This window comes from Aedes aegypti, chromosome 1 (assembly GCF_002204515.2).
Source record: "Aedes aegypti strain LVP_AGWG chromosome 1, AaegL5.0 Primary Assembly, whole genome shotgun sequence".
NCBI classification, from domain to species: domain Eukaryota; kingdom Metazoa; phylum Arthropoda; class Insecta; order Diptera; family Culicidae; genus Aedes; species Aedes aegypti.
The window spans coordinates 63077145-63098503 of NC_035107.1; the positions used below are offsets into that span (position 1 = coordinate 63077145).

General features: G+C 38.7%; 1 protein-coding gene across 9 annotated transcripts in view; it reads left to right on the forward strand.

The window, feature by feature from the left end:
• The window catches only part of LOC5564358 (serine/threonine-protein kinase 32A), a 573562-nt gene that overhangs the window by 545495 nt on the left and 6708 nt on the right, over positions 1–21359 (forward strand). For all 9 annotated transcript variants that reach the window (XM_021837759.1, XM_021837764.1, XM_021837772.1 and 6 more), the window contains exon 10: positions 10189–10370. In XM_021837759.1, coding sequence (XP_021693451.1) covers positions 10189–10370 — 182 coding nt within the window. The remainder of the gene's footprint in view (positions 1–10188; positions 10371–21359) is intronic.

Below are 21359 nucleotides of genomic sequence, written 5' to 3' on the forward strand. Positions count from 1 at the left end.
AATCGCATTTGCTCGCACCGCGTGTGTAGGAACATGAGATGGATGGATATTGGTTATGAAAGGGGTCCGCGTGGTCTGTAGGGATTTGAATTCTAAACTTGTAACCAACTCAGTTATTGGGTCACCAAGTGGCTCGGTAGCTTAGTTGGTAAAGCGCTCGTCTAGCATACAAGAGTCCTGGGTTCAAGTCCCAGCCGAGCACGTGGATTTCTTTCATAATTTCACCCATAATTTGTCCATCTTTACCACGCGTAATGAGTTAAACAAACTATTACTTTTGCCTTTCGGTATCAGCGTAATCACTCCATCAGAGAAACCTTTCGGAGGCAAAACGGCGCCAGAGAGATAAGCGTTGAAAATCTCTAAAATATCATTTTTCATAACCTCGAAGTTTTGCAGGTAAAACTCATAGGTAAATCTATCAGGCCCTGGGGATTTTTTTCTTTTTAGCTGTTTCTAACACTTTCTTCAATTCATCTATGGTGATCGGGGTTACAAGCTGTTCTCTATCTTCATCATCTAAGCAATTAGTAAGGAAGTTTAATGAGTCATTTTTCTCTTCTAGATCCGAAACTGTTTCTTTCTGGAATTGATTTGAAAAATGTTCAAAAACCATTTTTCTAAGCCTTGTTGAATCACTGGTTACAACGTTATCTTCTTTCAACTTTAAAATACTGCTTTGTTCTTGACGATTAATCTGCGCGGCTATTTGAAAGATATTCATGATTTCAATGTTTCTCATTCGTTATTCTAGTTATCAGCTCCCAGTTTTTTGATTTACAAAATTGTTTGCACTTAGTTTTGAAAACATCATTCCACCATTTACTTTTATCGATATTATGAACTTGTAGTAACTTCCACGTATCGCACGCTTCAGCAAATTCTTCCAATACATGTTCGTCCTTCAGAATAGTGGGTTTTATTTTCCAATATCCTCTCAGTCGGGGAGACAATCATTTCTCTATTCACTTTAATCTTCATCATTATACCACAGTGATCAGAAAAGGGAAGTACTTCCGTTTTAAAATCAAGGATGTTATCGCAAAACTTACGTGGAACATAGAATCGGTCCAGTCGGGAGGCTGAACTCATTCTATGGGAAGTGAATTGATTCTGTTTAAGCTCGCAGGCTACATCTTTCCATTTTAAAAGCTTCTACCAACTGTCGAAGACCAGTGCAGTAATTTTTCGAATCACCCACGCAATCGGAACTATTGATAATACAATTGAAATCCCCTCCCACAATGTTCACAGAAACGTTAGCCTTTGCCAAATGTGTTGTAAGATCATTCAGAAATAAATTATCTCTCTCTTTTCTACGGTTTGCCCCGGAAAAAGCGTACACATTCACAAAGTTCATGTCCTCAATCACTATGGATGTAATTCTTCCATTCAAGCTGAATAAAGGTTGACCAGTATCAAATGAATTTCGCACTAATATAGCAGACCCAGATTCCTTCTCATTCAAATTGACAAACGGTATAAAAATGGAACAAAAGAAAAGTTCGAGTAACATACTTCTTGCAAGAAGACAATATTTAAATCGTTGTTGAAAATAAAATCTTTTAAAAGACATTTGTTCACTAAATTTGAGCTACTGTTTAAATTAACGCTCGCTACCCTAATTATATGATTCATCATGAAGTCGCTAAACTTCAGCTAGCTGAAACCAAAAAAATCAACTCATACAGACATAAGCGCTCAGCATCAACCAAAACTACTTCATATTTCTGATACCTAAATACTATCAACATCGTTGTTTAAGCAATTTAATGCCGCAGACACATCTTCGACCACAGTAATAGGCTTCTCACTACCACTAATTTTTCACTGTTTCGACTTGCTACGCGTGATACGATCAAGGGACTCACTTAAAGTGCCTGACTTGTTCCCTGGCTGAGTGTATCACTCTCGATGAACTTTTCCCGAAGCAGATTCATCCGAATCCGAAGTACCCTCTTTATTTGTACCCGATCGCTGTTGTTTACGTCTTTTGCCCGTGACCTTGGTGAAATCGCTCTCTGCTACTACGTTCGACTCGACATTGTCTACGCCTCGCTCTCCTAGCCCCATTGTTACTGGAATACTCTCATTACCGTTGTCTGTGGCTGTTTGACCTTCATCTACACTGCTGTTCTCCCTCCCCTCTGTTTTCTCCTCACCACCGAGTTCACTTTGATCTAATTGCAGCTGAGCTGTATTCAATCGTTTCGGCAGACCTTGACCGAGTTTGATCATCCCTTCGCTATCGGTATTACCTTGATTAGACTGGAGCTGTCTCACCCACCTTTCTCCGCCCTTCAGGATTCCACTGTAAGACGTACCCTGGTTTTCTCGCAATCGATCGTTGACCGATTTCTTTTCGGGACACTCCGCTTTCAAGTACTCCTTACTACCGCACAGTGGCGCGGGAAGTGGGTAGGACAGGTAGGACATGTACTATGCACAAAAACACCTGGGTAGGACAGTCAAAGAATTGTCCTACCCTCAGGCAAATGGTGCACAGTATTTCGATCGGCCGAAATCGTGAACTTAATTCTGTAGCACCTTTAAACGTGATTTTTTCGGAATGGTGTCTTCGGACGAAAATTTTCTAAAAATATAGCGCATATATTGACGGTAAATGTTAGTTCGCAACTTTGCCACGGGCGGCGCTGCGAAAATATGTTTTTTGAAATGACGATCTTTAAATATGATGTCTTCGGCAAAGTTGTAGATAATTCAAATACAAATAACTTTGCCAAAGACACCTAGTGTGTATTCAGCCGCATTTCCAAAATACGGGAGTATTTTATGAACGACCCCCTAAAACTAGTTTTTCTCGTATATTTTGAAAATGTGAAGTTTCCGGTAGCAACAATGTTCTACAAAATTGTGTAAACAGTCAAAATGAATCATTCTCTAGAAAAAACTAGGTTTCTAAAGACCAAGGAAAAGCAGTTATAACCATTTAAGTGCAAAAATCAGTCATTTTAGGGGTCCGTGTATATATTCGGGTGGCAGCTGGTGGCAGATGAAACCTAGTAGGGTTAAAAATACACCATTAGTAGTTGTAAATGTCGATAGTGTCATTAGTATCCACGAGTATCCCTTTTACTTAGAGGAAGTTTCATCAATGACTCTTATTACCCTGAAGTACTTAGTTATGTGATGGGTAGAGGGCTATGTGACTCCAAACTTCTCTTTCTTCTCCTTGACACATTTTTCATCTTTATACACACACTCAATAGGTTCCAAATACTTTTATGAAGAAAGTTCTCAATTAGTCTTTACAAAATGACTCGCCATGCAACTATTTTTCGCTTGCAGTTTTAGCTATTTTTCGTACATAGACCCTATACTAAGTGCAAGCTATGCAAATTTGGTGAAATATTCTGTTGAGAAAAGAATAAATCATTGAATCACTATTATGTGAATCAAATCAGTGTTTAAATGTTAACGCAGTTCTTATGGCTGCGACACTCATTTACAAAATGATCTGATATTGAGGCACTTGCCTGATTTTGGATTTGAATTTGATACATCACTTAATTTGCTACTCACCGCATCGTTCTTGCACGTGTCATGTAGTAAACACTAGCCTGCTAGTTTATCTTTTTGGTCTTTTAGTGCTATTATTCGACCAATTAAGCGTGTCAGCTGTATAATGCTAGCACGCAGAGCGAATTAAAGTGCTATTTGGTTACTTGGGATGTACAAAAAAACGCAAAAATCTCAAGTGAAATATAGTTGTAGGGCAAGTCATTTCGTAAAGCGTCTTTTCAGGAGATTGAGAACTTTCTTCAAAAATGTATTCGGAACCTATTCGTTGTGCGTAATGATGAAGAATGTGTCAAAAAGAAGAAAGAGAAGAAGTATGGAGCCACATAGCCCTCAACCCATCATATAATTAAGTACTACAGGGTAATAAGAGTCATTGATGAAACTTCCTCTAAGTAAAAGGGATACTCGTGGATACTAATGACACTATCGACATTTACAACTACGAATGATGTATTTTGAATCCTACTAGGTTTCATCTGCCACCCGAATATATACACGGACCCCTAAAATGACTGATTTTTGCACTTAAACGGTTATAACTGCTTTTCCTTGATCTTTAGAAGACTAGTGTCTTGCAGAGAATGATTCATTTTGACTGTTTACATAATTTTGTAGAACATTGTTGCTAGTTGCTACCGGAAACTTCGTATTTTCAAAATATCGAAGAAAAACTAGTTTTAGGGGGTCGTTCATAAAATACTCCCGTATTTTGGAAATGCGGCTGAATACACACTAGGTGTCTTTGGCAAAGTTGTTTGTATTTGAATTATCTACAACTTTGCCAAAGACATCATATTTAAAGATCGTCATTTCAAAAAAAATTTTTTCGCAGCGCCGCCTAACTAACATTTACCGTCAATATATGCGCTATATTTTTAGAAAATTTTCGTCCCAAGACACCATTCCGAAAAAATCACGTTTAAAGGTGCTACAGAATTAAGTTCACGATTTCGGCCGATCGAAATACTGTGTGGTGTATCGAAATACATAAGAACCCCTTATGAAAATTCACCACAAGAAATCGGGTAGAAAATCACAAATTTGCCTTATGAAACCAAAATTTGAAAACAAAAAATCTTTACGCGGCAACCTGGAATTGAACCAGGAACCTTGCGATCGGTAGGCCCGTGCATATACCACGCGCCTATCGACGCTATGATGAAGATTGGTGCTAGAACGGTACATAAAGCGCTCGCATTGCAATAATCGTTCCACCTTTCATAAGGTAAAATGTATGAATTTCGATAGTCCAGTTCGCTGCGTGTGATTTTCAACCAAAAAATCTGCAGAAAGCTTGGAAGTAATTCTTGAGAAGTTTCTGGAACATCCACATAGAATTCTCAGAAAATTATTAAAGAATCTTTGGATAATGTAATGAATTGATCTAATACCAGTCATATCGTGTTATACACAGCACGATTGTGATGGTGCTAGCGATTTCTGAACGTGTGCTCACTCTTGATATAGTCTATCAAAGCATTGCTGATTCTCTTGGACGATTTTCAGAGCAATTTTTAGAACTCCCTCAACACACTCTCTAGATGTTCTTGACTGATTCAGAATTGACGTAGACATTTCTGGAAGTAATTCATAGTTAATTCCTGATTTTTTTTTATAAAATCCCGTCTGATATTTTGTGGCATTATTCATAAAATATTTGGAGCATATTGAAAGATTTTAGTTTGCAAAATTTTTGAAGAAAATCTAGTGAAATATTTGATGGAGTTTCTGCACGATGAAACATTTTTCAAGCATTTTTAGTTTTTCCGAATTTTTGCGATTAGCCGGGTCACTTCAGTGCAAAGACAAAAAACTAAACAAATTCAAAGAATTTGTACTGTTCATCCATTTATTATCTAGAAATAGATAAGGAAATTACAACTCACTGGTTGTAAATGCTTGCCATTTGATCTTTTTTTGTCAAATTTGTGTACTAAATGTATTTCAAAAGGAAATGAATATGCAGGATACTCATATTTTTTTTTTAATATGAATGCTAACAAAAATTTATCCAATGAATGATCCTAAAGATAAGGCTGGTAGTAGCTACTAGTTTCTCTTTCTAGATACTTGGTCTCTATTTTAATGCAAGTCTCTGAGAAGGTTCAATTTTTATTGGAAGGTTTCAAAAGTATCTTTTTTAACCAAATGGTCTCAGAAGTATATTTTTACTTATTCTACTTGCTTTGAATCCTGACAAAAAAATGAACAGACTCCAATAAAACCTTCAAAGACTATAACGGGTCCAGTCTCTTCAATAATTTCAAGTCTTGGATTCCCTGAGGAAAAAATTTAAGAATTATCGTAGTGATTTTATTTACAATACTTACAAGGTCAACTACAGGGATCTCTTTTACCGAAATCCTACTATAGAGTTCTCTACCAATTCTTTCAGAAATTCTTCCAGCTTAGAAGAATTTCTCCAGAATTTGCTCCAGGGATTACTTTGATATTGTTTTCCCAAAACTTTAAAAGAGTTTCACCCACTTATTTTTTCACTAATCTTTCAACCGAATACTTCAGTTGATACTCAAGGAAATCTTCCAAGCATTTCTACAAAATTTCTTCCTATCAAATCCACAAAGGTTTATTCCAGAGTGCTTAAAAAATAGCTCAAGGGTTACTTTTTTTCAAGAAACCCTGCAAGAATTCCTTCGTCTATTCATGTAGGCTCCTTCAAGAGTGCATCCACGTTTCCTCCCAGAAATCAAAATTTCCTTGAGGGAATCTTCGAACAAAGCTATTTTTTCTAGTATTTTTCAGTATTTCATCCAAATATTACTCCTGCAGTTTGATCAAATATTGCGTAAAAAGTTACTCAAAATATTTCTAAAATAACAATAACTACTAGGTTATACCACAGAAATATTTTTTCGATCATGCTTACACAAATTCCTATAGAAATTTTGTCCAATTTAAAAAAAAAATCACGAAAAAAAATCTCAAAATTTTTTTGCAGGAATTCAGATGATTTCTGAAGAACATTAAGGAAATTTCATTTCTATGGTTTTTTTTTGGTAAAATTCAGACTGAATCCTTGAGGTATCCTTAACAAAATTCTTAGAAAATTTTCCCCTCAAATATAGTAACTTTCAATTTTTAGTCCAGTGTTGAATGTTTTTAACTTCATTGTGCACAAAATGTTCACCAACGTTTGTCCTACCCATGATTTCGAACGTGGACGCGCCTCTGCTACCGCACATGTAACACTTGTTAATGATACCTTCATACGAAACTCGGGCACGCATTTTTCTGATGTAAATCGTGGCTGGTATTTCTACCCCTTCTCGCAACTCCAAATACACTCCACGGACCAAAGTCCAAATAGGAAAGCCCGTTTCCTCCCCATACTTCTCGCGTATCATCCGGACAATCTTCCCGAACCTCTGCATTACAACCGAAATCTCCTTATCATCTATCTCCGGCGGCAGATTGAAAAGTCTGATGTATCGCATTATAGCGTTCGCTGATGATAACCTAACTTCAGTACTGTCATATTTATTATACTCGAAGAGCATTTTTCCCGGTAGATCGCTCAACGTGTTACGCATGTCTTCCTCCTTCTTGAACTTTATGATAACCGACGTTTCGTTTTTATCCTTGTATATCGACAGTAATTTGTCGAAGATGAAGACTCCATAAACTTGAAGATCTCACTATCGGCTGGTTTTGGTACACCACGCTCAAACTTGATTCGCAGGGAGTTAGCTCTTAACTCTGTATGGTTTTGTTCTACTTCGTCGTAAGCGCTACTATTCGTCGTATTAAACTTTAAATGTTCCACTACGGCGGATATTCAAACTTACCTGAGGGATTCCACGGAGGCATGCAAGTCGATTCTGATCGACCATTTCAAAAATATCTGAAACTTTGCATAGTTTTTCAACTCTTTCAAGACATGACAGGTATACTCCTCTCGAAATTGTTTCCTAGGTAGTTTGATTGTGTAGGTACTTATCTGGTGTTAGTATTTAAGGTAGAGAGATGCGACGATTTCTTCAGTGGATACGAGTAACTGACACTGAAGAAGACTGCAAGTGGTAGTCGAAATACGCGTATCTGTCAAAGATAAGCATTTAGGAGCGGAATTAAAAGGTACACGGTACTCCATCTACTTTAAAGTTTCTCTATATAGTTTTTCAGTTCCATCTAAATCGTCATTTTCCGATATCAAATCTTCAAGTTGAGTCACGACTAACTTTTCAAAAGGTTGTATGTGAAAATGGTTCAAAAATATTCAAAAAGCTGCACAGCAAAAACGGTTCGTTCGATTGTTAGACAACTAAAGAAACAAAGTTAGACAACTAAATAAAGATTCCAAAAAATACACACAGTAAAAAAAAATTTTTTTTGCATCATTTTTGTCACAAAAACTCAAATATCTCAAAACCCTATCGGAATACCAACGTAATTTTTGAGGGAAAACGGTCCATTATATTAGCTATCTACCATAAAAATTTGGTGATGGTAAGCCAATAAACAAAAAAGTTATGACATTTCAAATATTTCACAAATTTGACACTTAGTGAATTTTTTTTTTTTGCATTGTTAATTTTTTTTAGGACCGCAGTTTGTTGCTGAATTTTTTGTTAAGGGTACCACATGAGGTTAACAAGTTGTTTTCATGATATTTTATTTGATTATTCATAACTATTCTGCAACATAGATTCATTATCCAAGTGTAATTTTGTGAAAGATGTTATGGTTTGTACACTAGTACACCAAAAATGCAATAAAACTACTGTATTTCGGTAAATCACTTCAGTTCAATTATCCACTTTGCACATTTCACCGAAATCGCATGGACGAACACGATTTGAGAGAAATGCTTAGCGATCGACTGAGTCACACCATTTTCCAACACAAGTTTCTTCTCGCCCCCGTGGGTGACTTACTTCGCCGGGCACTTATTTTCACTATGGAAAACCTTCGTACTTCTTTACTGAAGGATTTTATACCAATCACATGCCGTCAAACTTCAATAAATCACCAAATTTTACGAAATTTCCTCAACCGCCGCGTATAATTGAGAATGTAAACAAAGTTCAATCCGTCGTACTGAGAAAAAAAGCTTATGCGCATCAATGTGTGCGCGACGCTCGACGTAAAAGTACGGTTCCCTTTGATTGTGTTGTTTTCGCTGTACTGTGAGCAAATGCCATTATTGTATGGTCAAAAGGAATTGTGTTCATATGTTTGGGCTGAATTTCGATGACGAACAATTAATTTTAAAGGAAATTAGCATATTCCATCATGCTGAAGGAGGGAGATGCCCGTAGATCTATATATTCTTGTAAATTATTTTATTATATCGTTGATATGTTGTGTTTTAACCATTCAATACACACAGTGAGCCGTAAGCTGTGAGACGAATCTGGAAACTGGTTGCGACGGAGTTGAAAACGATACGACGGACTGAGAATACGGTAAGATGCATTTTCTTTGCATTATTTCCAAAAAGAGATCAAGATTTATCAAAATGTTATTGTACAATGCAAAAGCCGTTTTGAGAAAGAATTGTTTAGCATCGGTTTGTATCAGCATCATTCACTGCAATACTGGGAAAATTGCAGTTCTCACTGACCAATGTTTAATACGATGGATACTAGCACTCTCCAGCACCCACTATCGCACTTTTATCACATGTGGCTTCAGCTCCGCTGAGAACCGACTCACATGATTTGATTTCTTTTTCTGCTCTATCTATCGAACGTCTGTACAGCACGAAATCCAAGCGCGAACTGAGAATCTATCTATATAAATAAAAATGGAATGGTGTTTGTATGTCACGAAATGGCTTACGAACGGGTCAACGGATTTGAATGATTCTTCCTCAGTTTTTTTCGTCAAGGGTTCCGACGTGTTCGTGTGATAAGAAAGTTTTGGGAGGTTTTCTCAAAATTTGGTAAAACGGGGGAGTACTTATACGTTATTTTGTATAGGAGGTTCCATGACATTTTTCAACAGCCTACTTGATGGCAAGACGAAGTTTGACGGGACCGCTAGTTCAAAATAAAATTTTGAAAATGATTCTGAAGTTCCCTCCGTGGTATAGTACTGATGGGTTACATAAAATATCCAATGTTGAAACATTGGAACAAGTGTCAAACAAAATAATTAATAATTTTAGACAAAAATCGTTGCTATCTTCTATTGTCACGATTAATGCGTTATATATTAAGGTTAAGTTATGATAAGTTAAATGGAAACTTTTTTTTCTCTCTAATAAGCAGGTGAAATCGATTCATTTGTGATAATTCTGAAATGCTAAGGAAAAATAAATGTAATATTGTCAACCAAATGTTGATGATTTTTTGATTTTGTTTCACCAAATTAGGTTGATATGAATGAATGTAATGTTAATTCCAAACATTATATGCAACTTATAAAGAATTAGAAAAAAATACGTAACCTACAGATTGTCGTTCTTCGACTTGGCCCTTAGGGCCTTGGATCAAATCACGATTTTCAATCGGTATTTATACTGTAACCTAAATATAAGAAGAAGAATAAAAACGTTTCTTACGCATGTAACAATACCATTGCGATGGGGAAACTATGAACCAGAACAACCAGAAATAGTATTCTTGATAATTTCTTAGACATTGATAACACTCTGTTTCCATCTGATTTGTCTAATTCTAGCCGGCTACAGCTACCCAGTGGACTGGTGGTCCCTCGGCGTCGTGGCATACGAGATGCGTTCCGGGATGCGCCCATTCGTGGTCCACTCGTCGACGCCGCTGGTCGACGTGAAGAACCTCCTGAACACCCAACCGCACTTTCCCCGCACCTGGAGTGACAACTTCATCGATCTGCTCGGCAAGGTAACGTACAGGAGAAAAGTTCTCTTCTGGTAATTGATTGATTATAAATAAACCGTCGCTCAATGTCGCCTTACTCCCACTCACCCAGAAGTTGAACGACCAATTATCTACTTTTCAACCAATTATATCCGGAAGCGGAAGCGAATTCCGAGTAGGTCCCTGATCCGCGTGCTCACGCTACATGGAAATGCAATTATCTGCAATTATTTCCCCAGGTTTCGTAATCCAAGAACCCGCCTCCTCTTCGGGTCGCTTATAACCCCTGGCATTTATTTTCATTCGATGCACCTGAGGCGAAAGGACGAGATAACAATAAATTTTGCCACACCAAAGCGGCGCCCTTCATTGTGTATTTAAACTTTATCGTCGAGGTGGCTCCGGAAGGAGGATAATTGTTGCAATATTGATTCATCGGTATAGCTGGATGTTTGCAATCGATGCGAAGCAAGGGAATAAAATGAGTAGCCAATTATGATTCTTAACTACATAAAAAGTATTTTTAATTTAAAAGCAAGAATTCAAGTTATTGCATATGCCAATCTTGCAATTATTGTGATCTTATTGTGAGAATTATATAAAAAGAATTTTTAATTTATAATTGCTTCAGTTGTTTGCTTGTTGTAGATAATTGCCTCTAAGAAAAAAGGGAAAAGTTTACATTGCCATTAGAAGTGATGCAGTCCAGGCTTTACCGGGTGTGCTGGCTGGCAATTTCCGGAAATTGCTTGCTAAGTTTTCCAGTTGGATGTTGTCATGCACTTAATAACTCATTGTTGTTCTGCGAGATAGTGTTTGTTTGAATAGATGGTGTGTGGTATCAATCCACATTGTTGGAACCCTATGCTTTCTGTGGCGTTCTGATAACTCTTAGCGACAAACTACTGGTCAAATAAAGTGAAGATGAAACCCAATCTTAAATCAGGCAATCAAGTAGGCATTGCACAAACCAACATCTCACTCTTCCAGTAACGTTACAAGCAGGGTGTCATGCTTTTGGTGGTGCTCCCGTTTGCCCACTTCAATTTCAAACTCCACATTTGGCGAATCCTGCCAGTTATTTTATTCGAGTTTTTTTCACGGAACCATTATAATTATCTGTGAGCAAACGGGAGTCCACTATTTTTTCAGATACCACCTAAAAAAATATACTTAGTATTTCGAATAGAGAAAAGTGAGCCGTGTTTTAAAGAAGAAAGGAAAATAAGTGAAAAAATTGTGATTGAAGTCTTCCGGAGTGCTGTTAAGTGTGGATTGAAGATTATTGGCACTGTGCTTGGTTTTTGGCATGTTGGCTGCTAATGCTCTCATCCTGGGTAGGTTATTACCGATAAACCGGAATGTGGTAGCTGATTTCCGTAAATAAAATAATGTTTTCCCGTATGTTTGTAAGAAGAAGTGTAGGGAGAATATGGCAATTTTTGTTTTCAGAATCAAAACAGTAAATGTTTCGTTTTGCCATGTTTTCTGAAAAGCAATTAAAAACAAAACGTCAAGTAGTGAAAATAAACGCAACAGATACTTGTGCGTGCAAGCGGTCTACTTGGATGCGTTTTTCTAACACGGCATGCCAACACACGTGTTATCAAAGTTCGCTGGAAGGTAGAAAAAAAAAACAGATTGTTTGCGGTCACACTACGAACTTCTTCGTTTACTCTTCTGCACCTACCGAGCGCACAGTGGCCGAACTCCATGCATATGTTTGTCAAAAGTACAAATCTTTTAAAAAAAATTTAATTTCATTGACAAAACATTATTTTTGAAGGCAATTCGGTGGAAATGGTTGCTTAAACAGAAAAATCGATATTTCCGGTACATTGGACTTTTTGCCGTCACAGAATTTATTTGGCAACTGACGATGAAAAAAGTTATCTTTAAGACAAGTCTGATAAACTGATGGACTAATTCACTGTTCTAAAAACAAATTCTTTTCTTCGCACAAAAAGATAGATCTTACGCATTTTTTCAACAAGATGCATATTTCACACTACTTTTTTGAAACCGGTTTTGCTAGAATTTGAGATTTAGTGCAGAAACAGCAGATTCAAATGAACAATATCCACGAATTTTGAAAAAATGGTCAATTTTTTTACTGACATCTCTACAGTTCAAAAAAATCGAAATATTCACCGATCAATCTGAAACTTTGGAGAAGTCATATTTAGTACTGAAGAAAGCCAAAACAAAAAATCAGGTAAATAAATGACAAACTTTATCTTGACTTTTGGCCAGCCTCGGGCCACTGTGGAGTGCCATGCTTACGAAGGTTGATTCATTCATCACGTATTATTCGCTCCCACCTACTCGTTTGCATCAGCCTAATCTATCGAATTGCACGATGCTTCTTTGCTTCGGCGCCAGCCTGGCAGCGAACCAAAGTATAGAAACGGCAATACGCGTGGTACAAACAAATTGAACAACAGTTTGTGCTCAACTTCCGAGCCGATCAGACGCATTCCGCGTTTCATAAGTCGTCTGCGGAAGCCAACCGTCGGTTTATATCGATTTTCAGTGATTCTGTAGAAGCACCGAAGTACCGCCAGTTTCTTTAGTTTTCGTTTCGCTGGCATCGTGTCACGATGGCCACGAAAAACCGTTGCGAGAACACTTTCCGCATTGATTATGGAAACGTGCCGAAGAAGCCATCCTCCGAAGAGGTTCACCAATTCGTCGGAGAGACGCTTAAGCTGAAGCGAGATGAGGTGCAACGTATCCAATACAGTCGCAACCTTGGAGTCGCCTTCGTCAAAACTACTTCGCTCGAAGTGGCACAAAAGGTAGTCGAAAACAACGATAATAAACACGAGCTCATAGTAGATGGAAAGTCTTTCAAGCTACGTCTAGCTATGGAAGACGGAGCGGTTGAGGTCAAGCTCTTCAACCTCTCTGAGGACGTCACGAACAGCAAAATTGCTAGATTTCTGATGTCGTATGGAGAGTTACTCTCAATTCGAGAGGAGGTTTGGGATGAGAAGCATCTTTTTGCTGGACTCCCGACCGGTGTCCGAGTCGTACGGATGATCGTCCGCAAAAATATCCCATCCTACGTGACAATCGACTCTGAAACCACGCTCGTGTCTTATTATGGGCAACAACAAAGCTGTCGTCATTGCGGCGAATCTGTACATAATGGTGTTTCATGTGTACAGAACAAAAAATTGTTGGTGCAAAAGTTGGCGACAAGCGGCACGTCATACGCTGATGCCGCCAAAAACCCGCTCCCCTCTCGAACTCAAATCGGTTCGAAACAACAGCGCACGAAGCTAGCCCTCCCGAAATCTACACCTCCAAAAGATTCGCTCCCTACTAACGCAGCACCAAGCCCGACACCCTCGACTAGCACCACCATGCCTCCTCCTGCTAGTGTAATCCATCGTGCTACCGAAGTCGCCGAAATGACAAATCTGCCACCCGATCAACAACAAGATGCAGAAGCGTGGGTGAGAGTAACGCGCCGTTCAGCGAAGAATTCTGATGGCAACGAGACCGACACTTCCAACTCCAGTCGGTACTCTGATAGACGCCCGATTGGTAAAAAAAATGAGACACGACAAAAGCGAAACCAATCATGTCACCGACCTGAAACTCTGAGCCGCTCTCTTCACTAGCTACAATATTGCTACCATCAACCTAAACACCATCACGAACAACAACAAAATCAACGCGCTGAGAACATTCGTCCAAACAATGCAACTGGACATTGTTTTCATGCAAGAAGTTGAGAACGAGCAACTCACTCTCCCCGGCTTCAATGTAATTGCCAACGTCGACCATTCCAGAAGAGGCACAGCAATCGCATTAAAAGACCATATTCAATTCTCTCATGTGGAGCGAAGTTTGGATGGCCGTCTAACCGCAGTCCGCATCCTCGATACAACCCTTTGTTGTATTTATGCTCCGTCTGGCACAGCGTACCGTGCGCAGCGAGAACGATTTTTCAATAGCACTATTGCATACTATCTCCGTCACCGAACTGAGCATTTGTTACTAGCGGGAGACTTCAACTGCGTACTGCGACAGAGCGACGCAACAGGGTCTAATTCGAGCCCCTCTCTGCAATCTACTGTCCAGCAGCTACAGCTCAACGATGCTTGGATAAAACTACGCTCTCGAGACGCCGGACACACCTATATTACAGCGAATTCATCATCACGTCTAGATCGCATATACGTAAGCGGAGGGCTATGCGAACAGCTACGTAGGATAGAAACTCACGTCTGCTCATTCAGCGATCACATGGCTGTGACCCTTCGAGTATGCCTGCCTCATCTCGGTCGACCTCAGGGGCGAGGATTTTGGTCGCTCCGTCCCCACCTTCTCACCGAAGAAAATATCACAGAGCTTCAAATTCGTTGGCAGTTCTGGACGCGCCAAAGAAGAAACTTTGCCAGCTGGATGGATTGGTGGTTGGAATTTGCCAAGTCGAAAATTGTCAGTTTCTTCCGCTGGAAATCTAAACAGATATACGATGAGTATCATCATGCACACGAAAATCTGTACAGCCAGCTGAGACGTGCCTACACAGAAAAAAATATTTAATTTTAAATGTGGTGTAAACTGAAGTGTAGTGTAAAATTAAATCAAATTCGTGTATTTTTACAGCATCATGTAAACTTAAATGAATATACGCTCAATTTTCAATCAAAACTGGTTAAATTTTACATGATCATGTAAATTTAAAGTGGATTCGATTGAAAAATAATGGATTGGTCGTTGAAATTTAGGTTTATTTTGATGCTCCAAATATGTGCATCAAAATAAACTTAATTTTACAACATTTTTTTAGCTGTGTACAACGGGTACTATCAAAATCCAAGAATGTTGTCTACGATAAACCGCCTGAAAGGGGAGTTACTGGCACTACAACGTCGTTTCACTCATACTTTCACGCGGATAAATGAGCCAATACTAGCGGGAGAGCCTCTCTCGACATTTCAGCTGGGCGATAGGAGAAAGAAGCGTACCACTATTACACGACTCGATGATGAACAAGGTGGAACCATAAACGACTCGCAAACGATTCAAAACGAAATACTGCAATACTTCTCCGAACTATATAGAGAAACGAATGGTGAGACGGAGCGACTTGATGATTTTCAGTGTGACCAGATTATCTCGCAAAACGACGCAACGAACGAACGAACGATGCATGGAAGAGATTACCACTGCGGATGTTTGGGCCGCAATCAAATCAAGTGCGTTAAAGAAATCGCCTGGACCGGATGGAATTCCCAAAGAATTTTACCAGCGAGCTTTCGATGTCATTCATCGAGAGATAAATCTGATAATGAACGAAGCCCTAAATGCACAATTTTCTCACAAGTTTGTTGAAGGCGTTATAGTACTTGTGAAAAAGTCAGGAACTGGCAACACTCTTGCTTCGTACAGACCCATTTCGCTTCTAAACTTCGACTATAAACTGTTTTCCCGCATACTGAAAGCGCGTTTGGACAGCGTGATGAAGGCCAACCACATACTAAGCAATGCTCAAAAGTGTTCAAACGGACACAACAATATCTTTCAAGCCACCCTAGCGCTAAAGGATAGGATTGCACAGCTGGCGGCGACGAAACGGGTGGGCAAGCTTGTGAGTTTCGATCTAGACCACGCTTTCGATCGGGTGAGACACTCGTTTCTGTACAGTAATATGCGTTCTCTCGGCATCCATCCCCAACTCGTGGATCTGCTATCTAGAATCTCTGCTCTCTCATCATCTCGTCTGCTTGTAAACGGATACCTAACAACTGCCATTCCCATTCAACGATCGGTGAGACAGGGAGATCCAATCTCGATGCATTTATTTGTGTTGTATTTGCATCCTCTCTTGACCTCTCTCGAAACGGTCTGCGGCACTGACTTGATCGTCGCATATGCCGATGATGTAAGTGTGGTTGCCACATCGGCGCAAAAAGTTCATGCCATGCGTGACTTATTTCAACGCTTCGGAAGAGTTTCAGGTGCCGTATTGAACCTTCGAAAAACAACTTCTGTCGACGTCGGCTTCATCAACGGCAACCCTATCATTGTGGATTGGTTGAAAACCGAAAATCACATCAAAATACTAGGCGTTTTGTTTGCAAACTCAATACGGCGCATGATAACCCTTAACTGGGACAGATTAGTTGGGAAAATAGCACAGCAAGTTTGGCTTAATTCGCTTCGCACACTTACCCTACATCAGAAGATTTTTCTTGTCAACACTTACATCACGGCCAAAGCTTGGTATCTTGCATCGATTCTACCAACCTACTCTGTACACTCAGCTAAGATAACGGCAACCATCGGAACATTCTTGTGGAGAGGGCAACCTGCACGCATACCGATGATACAGCTTGCAAGACTGAAGGAACAGGGTGGGCTCAAACTCCAGCTAATATCTATGAAAGCGAAATCTTTGCTAATTAATCGTCACCTTAGAGAGATTGGCTCAATCCCATATTACAATTCCGTCATTTCCCAAGCAAATCCTAATGTCGCTGCTGACCTTCCTTGCTTAAAAACTATCCTGCAGGCGCGCCAAAGCCTGCCCACCCAAATTCTACAAAACATGTCCTCCGATCAATTACATCGCTATTATGTCGATCAAACCGATCGGCCAAGGGTCGAATTGCGGTATCCTGCAGTAAACTGGCGACGCGTGTGGTTCAATATAGGAAATAACAACTTTACTCCAGCTCAACGCAGTCACTGGTATCTCCTAGTGAACGAGAAAGTGGAACACTAACAGCTGTGGTGTACTATTCGTCGAGCGGACAACGACCAGTGCGTTCACTGCAATGCAGCGATTGAAACTCTCAAGCATAAGTTCAATGAGTGTCCTCGAGTGGCTGCAGCATGGGAACATCTGCAAAACGTATTGATGAACATCCTGAATGGCCGGAGAATTCCGTTTGAACAAATGCTACACCCAGAATTACATAACACGAACAGAACACAAAGATTATATGCAATGAAACACATAATTAATTACGTCGCTTTTATCAATAAGTGTGATAACAGAGTAGACGTAGATGAATTAGAGTTTTACTTGAATGTTGAATTATGATTAATTGCAAAATATTCAATGTAATTAGTTTTTAAACAAATCAACTGAAATAAACAATACTTTTACAAAAAAAAAAAAAAAAAAAAAAAAAAAAAAAAAAAAAAAAAAAAAAAAAAAAAAAAAAAAAAAAAAAATTCATTTTGGTACATACTGTGTGCCTAGAAAAGGCGCATCTAAATCTTAAACAATTTTGCAGTATAGTTTCTAATCACCCCACCGAGTAGGCTCATTGCATCTTGGTGGCAACGTGTAGCGTTGCTTTTTGTACCTTACATTGAGAGTTTTGATAACTTTCTTCAGAATTATTATATTTGAATTCTAGTCGATTTTACAAGTTTAACCATTTACAAACCCTGACATTTACCGTTTATGTATAGCTTAAATAAAATTCCTCCTAAGTATAGATATTGCTGTGTGCGTTTTAAATGCAAATATCAAATGCGGGGACATCAAACGCGGTAAGATTTTCCACAAGAAATGCGGTGTCAAAGATAGATTTTTCTTGCTAGGACGGCGATGATTTAGATAATCTTTGCTACGTGTCCTTTGATTGTTTTGTGTTAACGCATTTGGAGGACGGTTAGTCAACATTTGCACCTCAAATGCAAACAGCAATATTTGATTGTGTATCGTGGGCTTCATGACCGAGCTACCAGTATCGTCAGACAGCGAAGTGCATCATGTCATCGGATTTTAATTCCTGCTTCAGCCATTGAAATTTTTCGTAAGCAATGCTTCTCGACAGTACCATTGTCTAGTGTTAAGTTCTACAGTCTGTGCAGCTAAATGGCTGAAGACGGTGTTCAAGTCTTTTATTATACTTTTTCTTCGTTTCCATACGTATTTCAAGAATCAAAACAACATCGAATGAAAATGAAAAACAAATAACAGATGTATTATTATGTAAAATCAAAGTCAGAATCGCGTCTTATCAAAAAGAAACAGTTTGCTATATTATGTGGTCTATTAAGTCTAACTAAAAGTGTGGAAAAATAAATACTCGTTTTTTTTTGTACACAGCCAATCACGCAACAAACGTTGGATTTTAAAGTGCGTTGCAGATTTTTCAGGTAGATTACCAACACAATAAAGCAATATTGAAAAACAAATGGTAAATATGAAAATGTTCAAGAAGATACATGATATGAAAAAAATTGACTGAAAAGTAAAAAAAGGAAAAAAATTATGTTCAGATCTTTTCTGTAAAAGAATGACATAATTTTATTGTTGCGACGAGTACCACAAGATTGTTTCTGAAAAATGTGTTGTTCAAATTGCTATTGAGACTGGTGGTCGCAAATATATTCCTTGCATGTGTTGTAGACTTTGCTACCGCGACTGGTGGTCGACAATTTATTCTTAGCATGTGCTATAGACGTTGCTAGCGCGACTGGTGGTTGCAATTTTGTCCCAAGCGATGGTGGTATACACTCGCTACCACGACTGGTGGTCGCAAATATGTTCCTAGCATGTATTGTGAACGTTACTAGTGCGACTGGTGGTCGAAAATTCGTATCAAGCAATGGTGGTGTTCACTTGCTACCGCGACTGGTGGTCGTAAATATGTTTCTAGCATGCGTGGTAGACGTTGCTAGCGCGACTGGTGGTCGAAAATTCGTCCCAAGCAATGGTGGTGTACACTTGCTTTCACGACTGGTGGTCGCAAATATGTTCCTAGTATGTGTTGTATACGTTGGTAGTGCGACTGGTGGTCGATAATTCGTATCAAGCAATGGTGGTGTACTATCGCTACCGCGACTGTTAATGTTGCTAGCGCGACTGGTGGTCGCAAATTCGTCTCAAGCAATAGTGCTACCGCAACTGGTGGTCGCATAATTATTCATAGCAAGTGTTGTTGACGTTGCTAGCGCGACTGGTGGTCGTGAATGTATCTAAAGAGTATAATATGTAAGGCCAATGATGTTTGTAGTAATTTAAATTTACCATCAAACAGATCAAGATGTGATAATCCAAAACAAGTAAGAAAATGAAACATTGATTCGAGTGAATATTTCCGTGAAATTACTGCGGATTATGCTAAGAAGATGAAAATCAAATGCTGACTTTACTTTGTTGAACATGCTTTGCTATCCATAATAGAAATGTCCAAACTTAGTTCGTCTTCGAGGGAGTCGTAACATAGAATTAGCTCTCAGGTTTCGGAGACAAGCACTTATATCTACCTGTTCAAGAATAGCGGGGCAGTCGGAACCACCCCATCCAACAAATTTGTTCACATACCTGAGATTCAACTCAGGAAAGTGAACGCTTATTCGGAAATAGGAGATTGTTTAAAATGCATAGATTCCCTCTATGTGTACAAAAGTGGAGGCCATATACGTAAATTTTCGAAAATTCAGTGTAGTAAATACAACTTCGTTTGAATTCGTTTGGTGCTTTCTGTGATTTTGTATATAATAATATTTTGCATTTTATCTTCTTCTTCTTTCTGGCATTACGTTCCCACTGGGACAGAGCCTGCTTCTCAGCTTAGTGTTCTTATGAGCACTTCCACAGTTATTAACTGAGAGCTTACTATGCCAATGACCATTTTTGCATGTGTATATCGTGTGGCAGGTACGAATATACTTCTATGCCCTGGGAAGTCGAGAAAATTTCCAACCCGAAAAGATCCTCGACCGGTGGGATTCGAACCCACGACCCTCAGCTTGGTCTTGCTGAATAGTTGCGCGTTTACCGCTACGGCTATCTGGGCTGCATTTTATGTGACTTTGTTTTAACAAACAAAAAATAAAAAATGTAAAAAAAGTAGGATCAAGCCTCCATGCAATGATCTTCAAATCGCTAATCATATAGGCTACCACTATGCCGTTCGGTCGCTCTTGAATGACAGGGAAATTTGGCAAATATAATTCTAACAATATAGCTCATCTGCACGTACTTCTACCCATCCATACTACAAAGGCGGCAGGGCCACCCACGTTCAAGAGAATTTGGCGTCGGCACATTTCTTCCTCGTTTGATTATGATGCATTAGCAATTATATTCTTTATTCAGCCAAAAAATATGTTTACAAATTGAGATAACAACTCAATAGAGTAATCGCATATTCGGTAAAAACAAATGGTTTAGAATACATACATTATAGACAATTTATCTTGGTCAATACAACTCTAGACAAGTTGATTTGGCGTTCACTACAACCAACTAGTATGATATTGTCTTGCAGTTTATATGACTTAATTTTTACAAACAAACCAAAGCAAAGAGAAGAAAACAGAGTGAGACAAACCGCGAATTTCTGACCATTGGTTATTGAATAAATACAACTAGAAATCTTATAAGAAGCCAGTGAAACCCTGAAGGAACTTTCTGTGTTATAGACCATATTCATCGAATAACATTATGCAGCTGTAACAGCACTGTTAGAATGAGAAATAAATACGGTCCGATTTGGGACCTCAGTCGATCCCCTAGTACGTTCTCCACAAAGTGAAGTGATTACGGAGGAAATTAAACAGAAATTCGTATACAAAGTGATGATATTGTGTTTCTGTAAGTTTGTGACGTTTAATTATCCAATATGTAAGTTTATTCAAAAAATTCGGTTTATGCCTGTTTTTGAGAAGCATAAGGCGACGTGTAATCTTCCCCTGTATGATTTTATATTTACATCAAATGAACATATATCTAATCACACATTGAAGATTATAATAATAACCTAATCAAGTAAAGTAGAAATCGTAAAGGAATGACAACTTGAAGTTACATATTTTGCCAAATGAAATTTGATAAGATGCAAATTCAAATATGCTCCATAAACAACTTGTAACAACTCAGTTTTGCATCGTATCCAATTACAACGCAAACTGAATAGTTATACAATTTTACAATAACATTCTTATATGATCACTGGTTTGCTGGGACACCCCCCTTGTGTCAGATCAGCAACTATCATCGCGCTATTTATGTTTTAACGTGAGTGC